At 33.7% G+C, this 17,030-nt stretch overlaps 1 protein-coding gene across 5 annotated transcripts in view; it reads right to left on the bottom strand.

Annotated features, from left to right (window-relative positions):
- Positions 1 to 2,624: 2,624 nt before the first annotated feature.
- how (protein held out wings) overlaps positions 2,625 to 17,030 on the bottom strand; it is a 69,011-nt gene continuing 54,605 nt past the window's right edge. Inside the window, exons 3-8 of one of the 5 annotated variants that reach the window (XM_089695680.1) lie at positions 12,954 to 13,070; positions 12,320 to 12,460; positions 11,504 to 11,624; positions 10,164 to 10,472; positions 7,097 to 7,215; positions 2,625 to 5,033 (exon numbers count right to left, since the gene is read on the bottom strand). In XM_089695680.1, coding sequence (XP_089551806.1) covers positions 7,139 to 7,215; positions 10,164 to 10,472; positions 11,504 to 11,624; positions 12,320 to 12,460; positions 12,954 to 13,070 — 765 coding nt within the window. In that variant the 3' untranslated portion in view covers positions 2,625 to 5,033; positions 7,097 to 7,138. Of the gene's footprint in view, positions 5,034 to 5,956; positions 7,246 to 7,360; positions 8,994 to 10,163; positions 10,473 to 11,503; positions 11,625 to 12,319; positions 12,461 to 12,953; positions 13,071 to 17,030 lie in introns of those variants that run through there. The other 4 variants (XM_089695683.1, XM_089695678.1, XM_089695681.1 and 1 more) reach the window with 4 other exon arrangements.

Genomic DNA, 17,030 nt, shown 5'->3' with positions numbered 1-17,030 from the left:
TGTTTCTGGTTAATAATAGCTTTTATGAAATAGTTTCCGTGTTTGATTTCTATTGATTTAACTTTCAGGTGAGATAAACTGTTGTTTTTGCTCTAAAGATTATGAAATATTCAAATAATTCTATGACAAAATATCCGAAATATAGCTGGTCCGTTTTTTGGGACAGTGCCGTAGATACAGGTAACTAAGAACCATTAGGCATGTCCCAAGAAACGGACGTTGCCATGATTCGTACTTTAATAAAATATCACTTTTATGGGATTTTCTTGCTTTAGAGTCTTTAATTATATGTAGAATTATTTTTAATTAAGTTCAAAATGACGAATATAATCTAAGATCAGTTAAATCCGTTGGGTCTACAATAGAACCGGGAGTTCCTCGACCCCCATATGCATTTCGTCTAAATGTCCTAATCATCGGCCAAATATCACTTCACATTTAGAAAAACCATTATTATTAGTATTCAATGAAACCAAAGGTTGCTTGACACGAAATAATAAATGTTATTTAACATTCCACACAACTAAATAGTGTGATTGAGCTCGAGAGGGCTCAATTATCATTTGTTAGGTATTTAGTTAAAATTGAAGAATTTTTTGTTATAATAGATAGTGAAAATACTGTGATACAATAAAACAATAAAATGCTATTTGAAATCGTTTTCAATTGTGTTATATTAAGTGAATATTTATTTTTTTCATTCTTATTTTATAAGCTGTATGACAGCGTTGTCCGTTTTTTGAGACAGCAATGAAGACGGGGTTCTTGGCAAAGGCCGTTTTAACGGACATCCTGAAAAACCTACTTACAGAAAATTTGTTTTCTTTTTTTCTCTACTATAGTATTTTTTAATCAATAACTATCACTAAAATCAATTCAGGTCATATCTGGGTACATTATTTCAGGGCTTGCCGTGTTAAGGGTTAATACTGATAAGTTCTGTGTAATGATGATAGTAATAAACAAGTCGAAATCAAAACTAAGATGCCTAACCGAGTGCATATATATACCTGTAACTTCTATTTTTAAAAACTTAGCATTTATGGATTAAAAAATAATCCTTTGGAAATGTTAATGTCAATTATAAAATAATACAAAAATGTTATACTTTATAGCGTTTAGCTACTATTATGTATTCTGTGACTATATCAAGATATCTCTTATATATAAAATTCTCGTGTCACAATGTTAGTCTGCATACTCCTCCGAAACGGGTGGACCGATTCTCATGAAATTTTCTGTGCATATCGGGTAAGTCTGAGAATCGGCCAACATCTATTTTTCATATGTACCACGGGCGAAGCCGGGGCGGACCGCTAGTATATCTATAGATATAGATCTATGAGTACCTTTGTAATAGTTTTATCAATGTATGATTTTGCATAATTTGATTTATTTTTTAATTGAAGTAAATAAAGAATTGGTTCCAAATTAATTGTTTAAACAAGCGTCCTCTTTTAGGAAGGACCCTGTACTGAAACCGATGAACAGCTACTAGCACAATAGTTTCAGAGCTTTCGGCTGAAGTAGATAAGCAATGGAACCATGTTGTAGTCCGGGATACATCGCCCATTTTTGCAAGTGATTACTATCAAGCTAATTTTTCGTGAGTAGCTTTATTTTGATGAGATGCCCAATAATTTCATGTATGAAACTCTCGATTGTGGTAGCTACCAGAGGAAACAAGGATAAAATATTTTGATTTGATGGTTCTCAAATATTAATTACTAACTGAATGTTTTTTTTTGTTCAATCTCAAGATAATTATCTAAATTATTCGAAAAAATATTTGTCCTACAAAATCTATGGTTTGATCAAAGAGTCCCCCTTTCCAATGTGTATCGATAACGAAGTCATCATAAATGATTACTAACAAGCTGATTTTTTTATTTTCACTTATTTAATACTTATATAATTCAGCAGACATATTGTCCTACAAATTGCGTAATAAATATTTGAGAACCGTCAAATCAAAAATTTTTATCCTTGTTACCTCTGTAAGCTACCACAATCGAGAGTTTCGTACATGAAATTATTGGGTATCTCATCAAAATAAAGCTACTCACGAAAAATTAGCTTGATAGTAATCACTTGCAAGAATGGGCGATGTATCCCGGACTATTGGTATTGAGAGCTGCAGACAGATTTAGTTACCCTGTTTGATCATAGATGGCGCTGCAACTAATATATATGACGAGTTTGTTCAAGTGTTTTAAAATAATGATAATCATGATGAAATAAGCAAGTACCTAATACATTGTTTCTATACAATAAAACTGTTAGAATCAAACTTTTATGAACTGAGTTTCTTATTAAAAAAAAGTAAATATTTCTGCAGCTTTTTGCAACACTGATATCTTAATTACCATTGACCATATTATTGTTGAAACTGAACGTGAACAAAAATTAATAATCGAAAAAAAGCATTGTGTATTTGAATGTTATTTTTAAAGTTTACTGAAGACTGAGTGCTATTACCTCCGTATTTAGAGGTTATTTGAGATATACTAGTAGGTAGGTAAGCCTAACTTAGGTCTATAATGTGATAAAAAATACCTATTATAATAATATTTCATTTTTATGAAGGGGATATAATAAGGATAAATTATAAATAAAACACAATACATTTTTCAAATAATATATTTACTAATGCCAAATCAATCTTAGACACACATTAAAACAGACATAAGTAATATGCACAATCTCACTTAACTAATTTTAACGTAGATAAAGATATACTATAATAATTTGTTTTTGGAAAACAATTTTAAGAATTCGTTCTCCTCTATATAATACTTTTGAAAAATATGCAATAATGTATAAATATTTACAAAGAGTTTATAAAAGGCACTCGATTTTTATTGCCGTTAATATCGCTATAATAAGTACAATTAATATAATAATGACGTCGATTTTAACACGTCTCTGATGGCACAATAATGTTCTAAAACGCTTCGCGATCGCAAGCTATTAGCAACAGTGGCATATAATATACAAGATATTATATAGAAGCAGTTTCAAGCTTTGTACGTATAGTTTCTTAATGTCTATTGCGATTAGTTTTCAAAACTGTGTCTATGGCATCGCACGTTTTTAAATGCTTGGATTTGTTTAAAATAATTTTGTACCAAACAAATGTAGGAAAGCTTGTGATTATAAATAAATTTTGTATTCTTGAGTATAAAAACTAAATATATTCTTACTTATCTATAAATTATTTGAAATAGAATATGAATATTTAAAACGAAAACGTTGGGAAGCAATGTTTTATAATTATTATTGCAGAGATGTGATTTTGAAAAGAAATACAGGGCATTTCGATCTTCATTTCGTAACAAATTGTGTGAAGTGACACTTTACTATGAACTATCAACAAATTAAGTACTTACACGATGAAGTAATCATGGACGGACAGCGTTTAAATTGAAAATTATTGAGAAAATATTCGAATTATATGACTGAAACGGTTTCTATTGAATTAATAATTTTGAATGTTTCGTAACATTTCCCATAGGTATTAATTTTAATATAAGATTTAATCTCAACATCAGATCTCTTATATATTTTAAATATTTCTCAACGAATCTATTGAGACCTATAATAAAATATGAATTCGCATTAACACATCTATTGCACTAACGTTAATAAATGTAATTATTGAAAATATTATTGCTTTGACTTTATTACTTTTAAAAGCTATTTACAATAACAATTAAACTATGATTGCCCTAGTTGCTTTTTATCTAAGTATATCGAGACGTAAGCACAGAATATAAAAATCAATGTATAATAGATATTATAAAACCCATTAAAGAAACTTTTATTGAGATATCGCACTAGAGATTCTCGCAAGAGATTGCAACGAAGGCTTTAATGTAAAAAATATAATAAAACTATGTACCTACTAATAAACCTATCAAAATAAAGAGATTAATTTCACACTCCATTGATTTATGCAAAATAGGTGAAAAACATTAACATTTAGTAAAGTTAACAATAATTTAATCTCTTCTAACTTTCCTTAACTATTAAATAAGCATAACAATATGTATAGAACCACAAACGTGAACATTGTACATTGTTAAGGCACTTGGATGCACATTTGATATTCATGTATAAATATTAAGCACTAAAAATAAAAATATACTTCTATAAACATATGATTTTTGAAAATTCATGTACGCATCGACAATTTTTATTCAATATTGTAGGAAGACTTTTTCAACAATAATGCTTCTAACAGATGTTACGTCTGCAAACATTAGTCTTTGGTTTTAAGTGTATATATATTTCTGCCAAAATAAAGAAATCGACTCGTACATGAAAATTTATAATTATTATTCGAATCACTCGATCATCAGTCAAATATTGAGTGCTGATTATATTCGATTTGAACAGAAAATACTTACAGTTTGGCCGCCATCTTGTTTAAGGCCACGATCTTCATCCCAGGAGTTCATTAATTATTTTGTGATATTACATATTTATTTCTTTGTACTAGATTTATAACTATTGTCGGTCAGGCACGTTTTACTCAAATAAAAACACTTGAAGCAAAACACTAAATAATAGTACCGAAATATATCCCTTTAGGGATAAATAAACATTTAATATTTTACGGCGCTAAATTTTAAAACATTTCAAAACTGAATAATAATAATTTTGACCATAATTTTCCATGAAATATATATAAATAAATTTAAAAAAAATTTAACGCCGTCATAGATAGGGTAACCTAGCAACACTCGTGCTAAACATAATAAGCGACAACAGAAGTACAAAATAGTGAATATAGTCGATGGCGTGTGCCATTAAAAATATAGTATATAAATTTGTTAATAAAGTTCATCATGTTATAAACATAACAGGCATATAAATGTTAATAGTTAGACTATTAAAATACATAGTAAATGTTAACGTGAAAGGCCCAACAGCTATAGCTACATGGTGGTCGATGTTCCGATGGTAATGTTACGCGGCGACCGAGTCCGGTGGGCGGCCGTCTGCTGTTAGTGCGGCGCCTTAGCACGCACCTAGCGGGTTAACGAGAAGAGAGAAAACAGAATGTTAGTGTCGATCAAATGTCATGGTCCGACTACACGTAGCCTCAATCGCGAGCTCCAACGCTTCAACGCTTTTCGCTGCCCGCCGGCTTGAGTAATATTCGATTTATAGGACTCGCAATGGTAGGAAACCGGCATGCAGCTAAAAGCGGTAAACCGTGATCTCGGATCGATGTAGGTGTACGGAATTCGAAAAATAATAGAATAATAAAAACTATGTTCGGCGGGAGGCTATCAGGCATTCGTGCCGCGACATTCTTCCTATCGTGGTCTCGTTAATTATTAAACGACGAATACTTATTTTAAATTAGTTGACGCGGTTAATGGTTGATGTTAAATAATAATTTAGTATGATAATGATCTACAATATAGGATTAAATGCCCAATAGTTCCCATAAGACCAATGCTTGATGCATGGTAGAACTCGAGAGCCCATGCTTCAAACATTGCCCAAACAAACAAGCATAGGTAATTTTTATATCACTTATATAGATAACCATAGCACCCCGATGCAAGTATGTAAGTTATTCAACACAGTCGCTTCAATAGTTTAATAATATCGTATATGATAGCATTCACGTAAAGTTGTTAATAAGTTTGTGATAAACGTATCAATAATGTCATTACATATTTGCATGTTAGTGACTCATATAATATAAATACATAGTTACAAATATCTGCAAGTGACAATAGCAGTTATGACGGTGCATATCATAATTATTATTGAGACAAACGGGGACTTGGCCTTGTGGACCTGCGTGTTAGTTGTGTAAGGCTACATTTGGCCAAATGACTGCACGTCATCAACTTTATCGACTGTTCAATTCACAAAAACAATTACAATTACACCGCGATCGCGAACCTATACCAGCTAAAAAGAAAAAACCAACACGTAAAATTTCAGATAATTTATTGCATATAATATCCTTTCAAAATGCATTTGATATTTACAATCAACAATTGAAACAATAATAATTAAACAAAAATCAATCCTTATATAAATTTCTTCATAAAAATTACGGATAGCGATTTGAAACGAAACTCATTTCATATAAAGCGTGAAAAATACGTAAAACGACATTGGTATGCCTTTATAAATCCACAAGGACACAAGTGCATATAACCTTACAAATAATTGCTTTCAAATACGAAAGATATATAATAAAATAATACCTAAGGCAAAAATAGAAACAACTAACTTATATCTTATATAAAACTTATATTGACTAAGAAAAACTTGTGATGATTATAAAACGCAAGTCAAAGGAGGTGCATTTTGTTTAATACTGGATTGATGGCACAAATAAAAATGCGCTGTCCTTTGACTAATACTGGGGAAATCGGGAAAGAAGGATCTCACAACCCGAGCTTAGCACCTCTGGACATTTGGCAGAAATATTAAAAGAAAAATCTATTGATAAAATGGACAATTAAATAGAAACACCAATCCTTCTTTCCTCACTTAAATTTCTAAACAATACCCGAAGAACATTCAACGATCACGTAAAGTGATGCTATGAGAACATGCTGTGATATTTCAGCATACATTTTTGGTAACATTGGCGTTCATTACGGGCTTTAAGCTTGTTACAAAATTCTCAAAACTGTTATATCCATATCACAACATGTAACAGATAAAAAACTCTATAAAAATGAAGTATAAAAATCACAGTTTAAAATTATGCAGATTCACTTCAGATCCAGGATGAAGTAGTGACGGGCATAATACCTATTCACGAACTTACTAATAAAGAGCATAACTAATAAGTACACAAAAATAAAGAGGACACAGAGAGACCATAAAGCAAAGGCGCTTACGCAGTCTTACTAACGAATATGATTGCTAGAGCGTCTACTTTCACAAAAGCTACAAAATATTTAACTGGCAATTGAGTAAGTCATTAAATAAAAAACCAATAATCTTTCCTCTATAAAATAATTCATAGTTACAATAACAATAAACCAGTTAAATATTCCTCAAAGAAATGCAAGCGTATTCATAGTAAGGCATGCGTTCCGTGCGCGCTTCTCACCTTGTGAACAAAATGGCGGCGTGAGAGCAAATGGCGGGTTATTTAAGGCGCCGGTAAGGCCGTGCGCTGGTAAGGGTGCTCCCTCACTTGCGCGAGCCGACCCGCCCTCCGCACGACACCTAGCGGCACACGATATTTATCATCTGTGTCTGAACAGACCATTCTTATCAACCAATGCAATATTTTTGAAGTGAAACTTCTTTATCGGGATTGGAAAATAATTTAGTGTAACATTTTTTCGTTACGCGCCATCTTGTTTTTATCCCTTACACGCGTGATTGACGTATTTCTGTAAATTATTTTTTGAAAAATAAGGTCATAAAGAAGTTTCACTTCTTACGTGTGTACACTAGTACAGGCACACATTTTTTTTTACGAATTCACACCCAGGTTTTTTGATACACAAGTGAATGATATTTCAGTCGTGATTAATGAATTTATATTTATGTGTGAATTTACGGAATATTTTTTACCTCCTGGGTGGTATTGGTATAAATGCTGAAAAATAATATAATCTCATCAATAGCTAAATTTGCATCTTATTTGCAATAGCGTAAGCACTGGCAACAAAAATATATAAAAAAATTCGAAGCTTTTAATTTGGCAGTATCACTAACATCTATGTGTGCATCTAAGCCTATATAACCTATTTTATTATTGCTTTGGAAAAACTAAAAGAGATTTCAAATCGGGCTATCCCGCTATAAGGTACGTACAAAATGGCTGATTTTGAGAATCAAATAGAACGTTTATCAGAACTTGAATTGACTAAACTGCGAAAAAAATCGGACATACAAAGTGTACATCTACTCATTTAATAAAGCTCACTCGTTCCTAAGCTAACGTATAATCTTCAGAAGATAAAAATATGTCTTAACCTATGGTATGTATATAAATACGATAATATATTATGGCTAATAAATTAATAAATTACCATACAATTTTAAACAATAGAATAACATTTTGTATGTGTTCTATGTCGTTCTCTTTATTACGTTAAAATATTGTCAGAAACGTAAAAGTGTCGAGGAGAACTCATTCGTGTTCGTATAAAAATGTGTATCGCGTAAATTATCAGTGTGGTTAATATTTTAAATATTATAATTAAAATTTGCGAATCATTGTAATACAATTCAAATCGTAATTGGTCCCTTTTGCTTGTAATCGCTGAATTTTATTTTATTTATTTCGCCATTCAGAGATTTTACTGTTAATATAAAACTGATGTTATTCACAACTGTGAAAAAAAAACGAGTAAACATGCAGGATGACCGAAAATATGAAACTAAAGGATGAAACATGTTAATGTATTAGTGTTGTTACAAGCAAGGGTAATCACAATACTCTAAAGATATTTAAATGAATAAAAACTATTGGTTAAAGGACAAATGTGTGTGTGTGTGTGTATAAAAAAATCTATGTCTTTGTATACGACGTATCGGTAACTTAAGGGTTTCTATTGGCAGTTTAACAATATTATCCTAGAAAACTCCATCTAAAACTGCCATTCGAAAGGAGTCAAACATAAAATATAATTTGCAATAAATACGTAAATTATATTAATCTGTGTAAATATTAAAATCTGCTATATAATAAATAATAATAACTCTTTGTTCAAAACAAGTTATACTTTCAAATGACTGTACACAACAGACAGAAAACAAAGTTTAGAAAAATCTAAACGTAGGTACAAAACACGGATTTACAGCTACATTGTTCTTAATTAAGCTTATTCTATGTTAACCGATAATATGACTCTAGAAAGGCATTCGTGTATAAAGATCTGTCAAGGACGGTAAATATGTTGCGAAGGCCGGTGATGGGAGCCTGTCGAATCTTATTGAGGTCTGTTGCGTGTGCGGCCAATGTCAAAAGCCAGCGAGAAGGTACCTCGACGCTGCAACCCCATTAAAAACATTTAATTCAAACACAATTCAAAAATTTAAGCCTTGGATTAGTCCGTTAATTTTGTAGTCACGTGTAATGTTAGTACTGTGTTAGTACTACATGTAATATTTCCTTCGGGTGGATTAAATATGTTAAAATCATGGACGTATAAAAAAAGACGGAGTATCGCCTAAACATTGAGTGAAGCCTAGTAATGGCGGCGACACTTCCATGTGTGTGTGCCATGTTGCCATGGCAACACTATGGCAACAGCTGTCCTGATGACAATGGCGGCTGTATTTTTTTCTATAAATTTTGCCGTAATAATTTTATCATTAAAACATAAAAGAAATAACTTGCTTCCCTGTGGAATGTAATCCCTTGTGTTTTGTTATTTAAAATTGTACTGTTGCGACACCATTTAACCACGCAAGACGGCATTTTAAATATTTTTTGTGAAACAGTGACGCAGTTAATCAGTCGGTAGTTCACGACGTAATGGCGGCCGACTAGCTTACTATGGTGAGAGTGTGTGCGTGTTCATTGTCTTTACACGATCGCTAGCTTACTACGGTGGCTTCACGTTGTTTGTTCGTAATACGGCGTCCGTCTTTTTTTATACGTCCATGGTTAAAATATTAAAATCGGATGGGGTTAAACAGGCAAGCATTTATAGTGAGTGTCAACTTTGTAAATATGATTCGTAGATCTAACATGATTTTTACATTACGTCCAAAACTAAGCTGCAGAATACAGCATGCGGTTATTTTCTACACCGACTACGCTAACTTTTAATCTCATATGAGTTTTAATTCTCTATAATTTTCCTACCTAGCGTCACACTGACTATCGCACGGACGAGAACCCGGTACCTTTAGCGTTAGTATGAGTATTTGGCGACACCTGCGGTATGTACGGTACGATTCAAAGATGACCACAAATTGGCGGCCGTTTGCGCACGTACACTCACGAAGAAAATACTTAAAACAAAATAATATTTTAATTTTGGTTAAATAATTTGTGTAATATTGTAAACGCTGGTTATGCAAAACCAAAAAGTCTTTTCATGAGTGTACGTGCGCAGACGGCCGGCATTCGTGGTCATCTTTCGTGAATCGTACACTAACTAGTGAGGAGTCAGGTGTCGCCAGACGCGTAGATCAACGGGCGAACAACCCACCCGTATGGTCGGCAGCCGCGTACTCGGCCGTGAGCAGCGGGTTGGCGGCCGCCGTGAGCGCCGCGTAGTTGGCGTAGTCCGCGTACGGCGACGCGTAGATCAGCTGGTGCGCGGGCTCGCCGGGCGACAGCAGGCCGGCCGCCGCGCCGCCCGTCCCGTTGAGCAGGCCGGCCTGCGCGCCGGGCCCGGCCATGCGCGGCGACAGGATGAGCGGCGCGCCGAGCGGGGCCTGCGAGCGCAGCGCCACGCCGCCGCCGGGCGCCAGCAGCCGCTGCGTCTCCGCCGCCACGCGCCGCCACTCCTCGTCAGCTGTGGACTCCCCTTCGTTGTATAATGTGTCTCGATACCATTTTATACTATACTAGCTGTTCGGCTCCGTCCCCTTTTTAATTTTTAAGCTATTGCATAGCTTCTATCGCGGGCCTTGAGCGCGGGGACCGAATCGAGAAATTCCGTAACGAAAAAAACTCACGCTCCCCACTCCGACGGGCTTGGAGGTGTGGCTTGAAGGCATGCTATGCAATAGCTTTACCGCGGCAGTCCCCGAGTGCCACACGTCTTTTTTTTAGGCATAAACAATATCATATTATGTCCTTCTCCTGGTTCTAAGCTCCCTTTCGGCTAAATCAGTTCAGCGGTTCTTCAGTTATAAATAGTGTAATTAAAACGACTTTTTTATATGAATATAGAAGATATTGAGATGTTTTCCCAGCAGTATGCATAATATGGTGCTTTGCAAATCCCCATACAATCAGAGTCGCAATAATTTGTCACAGTGAAATCACCCATGTTAATAGTTAACGACCGTAACACAAATCAATTAAGTTAGTCATTTGTTAAGTCGTGACTCACATTCGAGGCAAAAGTGTTGTTCCATTAATGAGAATTTTAATGAAAACTTGTAATCGTATTTACAACAGGATCGGTACAACAGTTATGTTATGTACAGAACAGTTATCATTAACGAGATGTTTTAATTTAATCGGAGATGTGCGCCTTGACCTCAGGTATTGCGTTATTTCACATTTTCATACTAATTTGTAATGAATACTTAATACATGGGCAAGACAAGTTTTCTTACATATTCACATTAAGTACTTTGCCTACATAATTATCACTTACGTCAAATGAGGAGTTAATTAAATAGAATAAGGTAATCTCTAGTTAGCCCAAGGATAATTTTCATTGCAATCGTTTAAAACATTTAAAAAACATGTCAAAATTTAAAAAAGTACCCATACTACATACAACAAAATACAATTCCCAAAGGGATTCCCAATAATGTTAGTGAGAGCTTAACCTATGTAAGTATTAGTGACAAAACATGAATGCGACCATACTTAATACGCACTGACCGTTGACAGGCACGACGGCTTTCGCGCTCGAGTCGCGGTATGTGCCGTTAATGATGGCCAATTCCATTAATTGGCGTTTCTTCAACTCATCCTCACCATCTGCTTGCTGTGGACACGTGGAATAAATTATTAGTTGAGAAAATAACGTAAAATCAGTATTTACTTGTAATACTTGTAGGTAATCAATTCGTTTAAATTTCTAGAGATACAAGAGAGCTTTCATTTAGTATACGCCATACTTTTTTATTTGAATGCTGAACTTCTTCCTGATATTTTTAATAAAAAAAATACTTTTAAATTATGTGGATTTAAGAGTGTCAAATGAGTGGTATGGTTAACCAACTTTAAGTATAACGTTACATGGATATTTAGTATACGTAAGTATAAGAAAGGCATAAAATAAACATGTAAATAAATATTGAAGCATATTTTTCTTTGAGTATTTCAAAACAAGAGTTCGTTGTAACACTTACTGAAATAAATGACGACTTCCTTTTCAAAGACATGTAAAAATTATAAACCATCATGATCAAAGACGTTCCAAAATATATAGCGTGAATATTATAAATGTATTTAATTAAATACATTCCTTTCTAGTAATTAATAAATATTTATGATATGTTGTTTCTATAATTTATACAATCTAGCTCTGTGACTCATATTTCTATATTATAAAGATTTGAAGAATAAATTTTAAATTGCATATTGTAATATTCATAATTGAGCTTTGTTATAAAAGAAGTAAGTATACGCGACCTTTTTAAATTCTAGAATAATAAACTATGTCGTATATATACTCACTGGAATAAGCAGACGCTTAACCTCCTCCACGGCCCTGGCCAACTTGATCTTTGCCCTGTTCTCCGTGTCTTCCACGGTGAGCAATACGTGTAAATCATCAGCCAGGTGCTCCCAATTTGGCTTGCCTCTGTTTGCGTCCTCCTGGAATGTACCCAACAAATAAATCATTGAACGCGCAATACACTACGGAGATACACAGTATCCTCAATTATACTAAGAAATTATATAGGAGAAAAACGAATTTTGGTGCCAAGAACGCCTTAATCCATATTACAGTCAAACATAACTCCACAATCAGCGCTGCACTGCATAATGTATTTCTGGATTATATACACAAATAGTAGTAATATAATACCAAAGTTGTTTTGCACTGAGAGTCTTCACATTCTGCTAAAATTAATTCTGTGTGTGAAATGCTCTATATCTAAATAATTTAACATTTATCTCCGATATTTATGGGACGGAAGAAATATCTTACACAACGTCCACTCGTTTCCTCGTTTGTATGTTAATTAGAACATACATCTTGTTTTTATTCAACACGTGAAAAGCCGACGGCGATGTTTGTCGTATGCATACTAATTACAAAATTAACACACATAATGAGGAAATTAAAGAAAACATTGATAATTACCTTCTTCTTGTCCCTCATGGATCCTTTGCCTCTGACCATGATTTTGCAACCTGTTTCTTGCTCCAGCTGCTTGGCGGTCATGCCTCTCGGTCCCAAAATCCTGCCCACGAAGTTGAACTGTAAAGTGACAAAACCAGAATTTAATACGTTTAGCAGAAATACAGATTCCCTCAACTGAGTTATTTGATTATTTAAAGCTATCAATTTAGAGCGTAGTCCCATTAAATCGTTTGAGATCAGGAAATGCTCCCACGTGCGCGGTCATAGCATGAGCTACATTTAATGCTATTAACTGCTGGAGTAATTGCCAGTTTTCATTACGAATAAACCGTGTTTCCTAGATGTTTGATTGTTGTGCAAATTTAACACAACTCTGGTTGTAATGGATCAGTCAATCCCGGGTACGTGAACTGTGAATAGCCATCACTGAAACTATAGAATGGACTAGATGGCACCACGCCAACAAATACAGTAAAAAACATATTTGCTTTTCAAACGTATGTCCAGAAACTAAATGTTGGCCTAAGTCTCGAGATAACCGGCGCTAAATGGTGGATAAAATTGAAATCGGGTTGACAGTCGTCACTGAAAATCACGCTCGATGTATAAGATCGCTTGAAGTTTCAATATTTTGTTTTTGTAGAAATCTATTTAAGAATGAATTTTAAAGCGTAGGAACACAGACTCGCGATTGAAATGAGTTAGTCAAAACATCTAATGTACAAATGCAAATTTGAAAACAAAAGGTTTAAACAAAGCACTGTATAACATAAGCTATTAGATTTTTTAAACAATGGTAAAGAAAAATGAGACACGGAAATGGAAACGACAAAAAGGTTGGGCTGTGTTTGTCCTGGTCTATCTACTACGACAACAATAACATAATTTAGTTGATCTTTCCAAAAGTTTTAATGTTGATTGTTTATGTCTAGCGAGTATATCTATTATTAACGTTTTCATGGATTACAGGAAATATCAAAAACTGTTATAAAAACAGAAATTTGGAGGAATACGTCCCAGTTTTTACTATTTTCACGCCACAACAAAGCAAGAATACAATGTCATTAACTCGAATAATTAAATCTCTAAATCTCTACAAAGAAGGAGCTATATAAGTGTTGAGCGGTTTAAAGCCCCGCCGTTTCGTCTGAAAGTATTTATGGAATCTTTTATCGTATTCATATTTTAAAATATCAAACTCGTCTTTGAAAATAATTGCATTGTAGCGTTTGAAGTCTCTTTATTTAATCTTGAGAAATTTGGCAAAGAAAAATACGATAATGTAAATATAGAATTTGCATACGGTGCTGAGAATGCTCTTATCGCTTAAACTTCAAAACGTCTGTCGGCTGTCAATAATTATCTACTTTATTTTTTCTAAGTGCAAAACAAACCCAAGGCGGACGTGAAGCCATGTTGAAACGTCGCACTAGTTGGCTATACGCCCAGGTTTTCACAGCGGCGGTTAACATTTTCATGACAATACCGATTTCTGTATTTTCCAAACGCGTAACTGTACTAACAGCTACTTCGCAGTATTTGTTTATAACTTATGCATCACAACTATATGACTGTGTATTGTTTAACGTTTATTTTATGATTTGACCGTAATATTTGCAAGGTGGAAATAGAGGTATGTTTAGATATGTACCAATAAAATGGCTCTAGAAATATATCGTGAATCTCATTATCATGCTTTATTTTAGTTTACTCATTCACCTGGACGTTTCAGCCTGAAAACATCGATACTAAACTTTCAGAGTTACCCAAAATGTAAATTATTGACCGTCTTTGGTTTGACATGCCAGATTTAGGATTCATTAAATTATTTTATTAAATGAAAGAACCTTGCCTAGCAACACAATTTAGTAAATAACTACATAGTACACACTAAATACAAAATACTTCCTAGTAATAACTCATTCAGAATTAGGTTGATAAGTTCGGTTGTGAAACTACCGCGACGAAAGTTCTACGCCGTGGCCGGCTGCCGATTAGTTCATATCGTGGAAATATTTCTTAAAAATATATTCTTTCTTCGTCTTTTGCTTTTCGGTTCTAAAATTTACAGTTAAATGCATTACGCGCTTCCAAACCGCCCTGTTTATTCGGACGTCTGTTTATCCAGAAATAACATTCAGAATTTTGAAGTTCGTTTGAATATATAATTTATTTAAAAACAGTTGTAAAGTTGATATTAATTGGACGAATGATTGACAGCCGGATATAGATTATGTTTATATTATTTTATCATTTGCACTGTAATATTTTACACAGAAACTAATTTAAATCAAATTCGGCTTGAAATGCGTAGTGAGCGAAGCTTGCTATCTGTATAAAATCTGAAAGCTTATGCTAATAATAAAAAGGCTAAGCTTAACTTGAAACGATAAATGACCCATAAAGCAAATTTTTAATACATACCACAGACAAGTAAATCACAAATTTATGGTTTGTGCTGTATTTATAACTCCTTCGGCGTCAGTGCATCTAATCGGTAAATATCAATACTGCCCACCGCCCGGCCAGTACAATAGTGTAAATAATGTTTTATCTTTAATAATACCTTCTATACCTACATACCGAGAATCACCACGTAATCAAATTTAATAATGTATCGACCGAGTATTTTATAAGGTGTTATTTAATAATACGTTCATAATTATCGGGTTCAGCTGATTTACTGAAATAATAATACGTTCGTAAGAAATTGTTTTGCCGCACCATTTATTAACCGTAAATATACCTACGAGTCATGTTTATTTTGTCTGTGGCATATAAAAATCTTTGAGGAGTAACTTTAAAAAAAATATCTATTGTTTTAATACAAGAAAAGTAATTTCAGAGTGAAACCTAATCATTTCCTTCAGGCGTTATTATGTATGTTATATAATAGAATTAGTGTATCAAAATGTGAGCGGATACAATTTCACGTTAATTACCTCGATATTGCTAACGCGGTGACAATGGCCTATAATAAAGCTCGTTCAATAGAAATGTACGTTTGTCCATAATTGGCAGTAGTTTTGTTCAATAATGATAGGTCACGGACGAAACACAAGCCACGTGCGGTGCATACGTATCTCAATTATTGTAGCTATCAATTGGAATTACCTCATTTCATAATTTTTACGGTCAAATGTCAAAATCAGGGACATGCTTATTTCATGAAAATGCATTGAAATGAAATATGTATTACAACTACTTTTCTACTCGTTCAAGTTTAGACCGGACAGCATTTAATTTTACTTCATAATCTAAAAAATGATTAGGCATAACTTTACAACCATACAACTGAATTTCTTTCTCAAAACTTCAATCAATTCTCATATTCTGACTTACATTATTCAGTTTTTTAAGCACACCGTTAAAACTGTTATCGAATCATGCAAAACGTTTGAACAAAAGGTTTTAAGAAAGTATCGTATCAATTCAAAGGTCATATCTGAAGTCAGTGTACTGATGACTGCATTGTTTAACTTTCCCACGAAATGCTCGTGTTTTTTCAGCTATTCCTGACTGAGGCCAATGCGTTGCACTTACTCATACTGTTTTCATTTCGCATATCCGATCTTCTTTGGTAAGCGTATTGAGATATGGATGGATTTAGAAAGAAAACATAATATATGGGGTTGGGTGTTGATATTCGGTATTATGTTGAAGAAATAATTGTTCCTCCGTTTCAGTGATTGTAAAATTTTTGTAGATATTTTGAAACTCACCATTTTCAACTAGTTATGGTTATATAATTTGCAAAAGGGATAAAGTACTTGCTTCAACCGGTAATTGACAGATATTGCAACTAATATATATTATTGTACTTTCAGGTGCTATGAATGCATTGATTGATGGGTAAATTCGTAATGTAGCGTGTACATTCCTAAACTGGAATATTACTTTAAACCATTTTAAGCCTTTACTAAAGGTAATAGGGCTTAGAATAGTGTATAGTATATTTCGTATATAATTGTGTGCATTGTACGAAGATTGGTCACGACGTGCGATACTTGCTGCAGGCGATAGGAATATAAAATATGGTTAGCGTTCAAACCTATATCATAGAAAACGCTTTATATA

Source organism: Colias philodice, chromosome 5 (assembly GCF_061535455.1).
Source record: "Colias philodice isolate Cphi_HAF_F1 chromosome 5, ilColPhil1 Martin Lab GWU primary, whole genome shotgun sequence".
In the NCBI taxonomy this organism is placed as follows: Eukaryota; Metazoa; Arthropoda; class Insecta; order Lepidoptera; family Pieridae; genus Colias; species Colias philodice.
The sequence above is the reverse complement of the archived record's forward strand: the minus strand, read 5'-3'. Positions and strand labels throughout refer to the sequence as shown.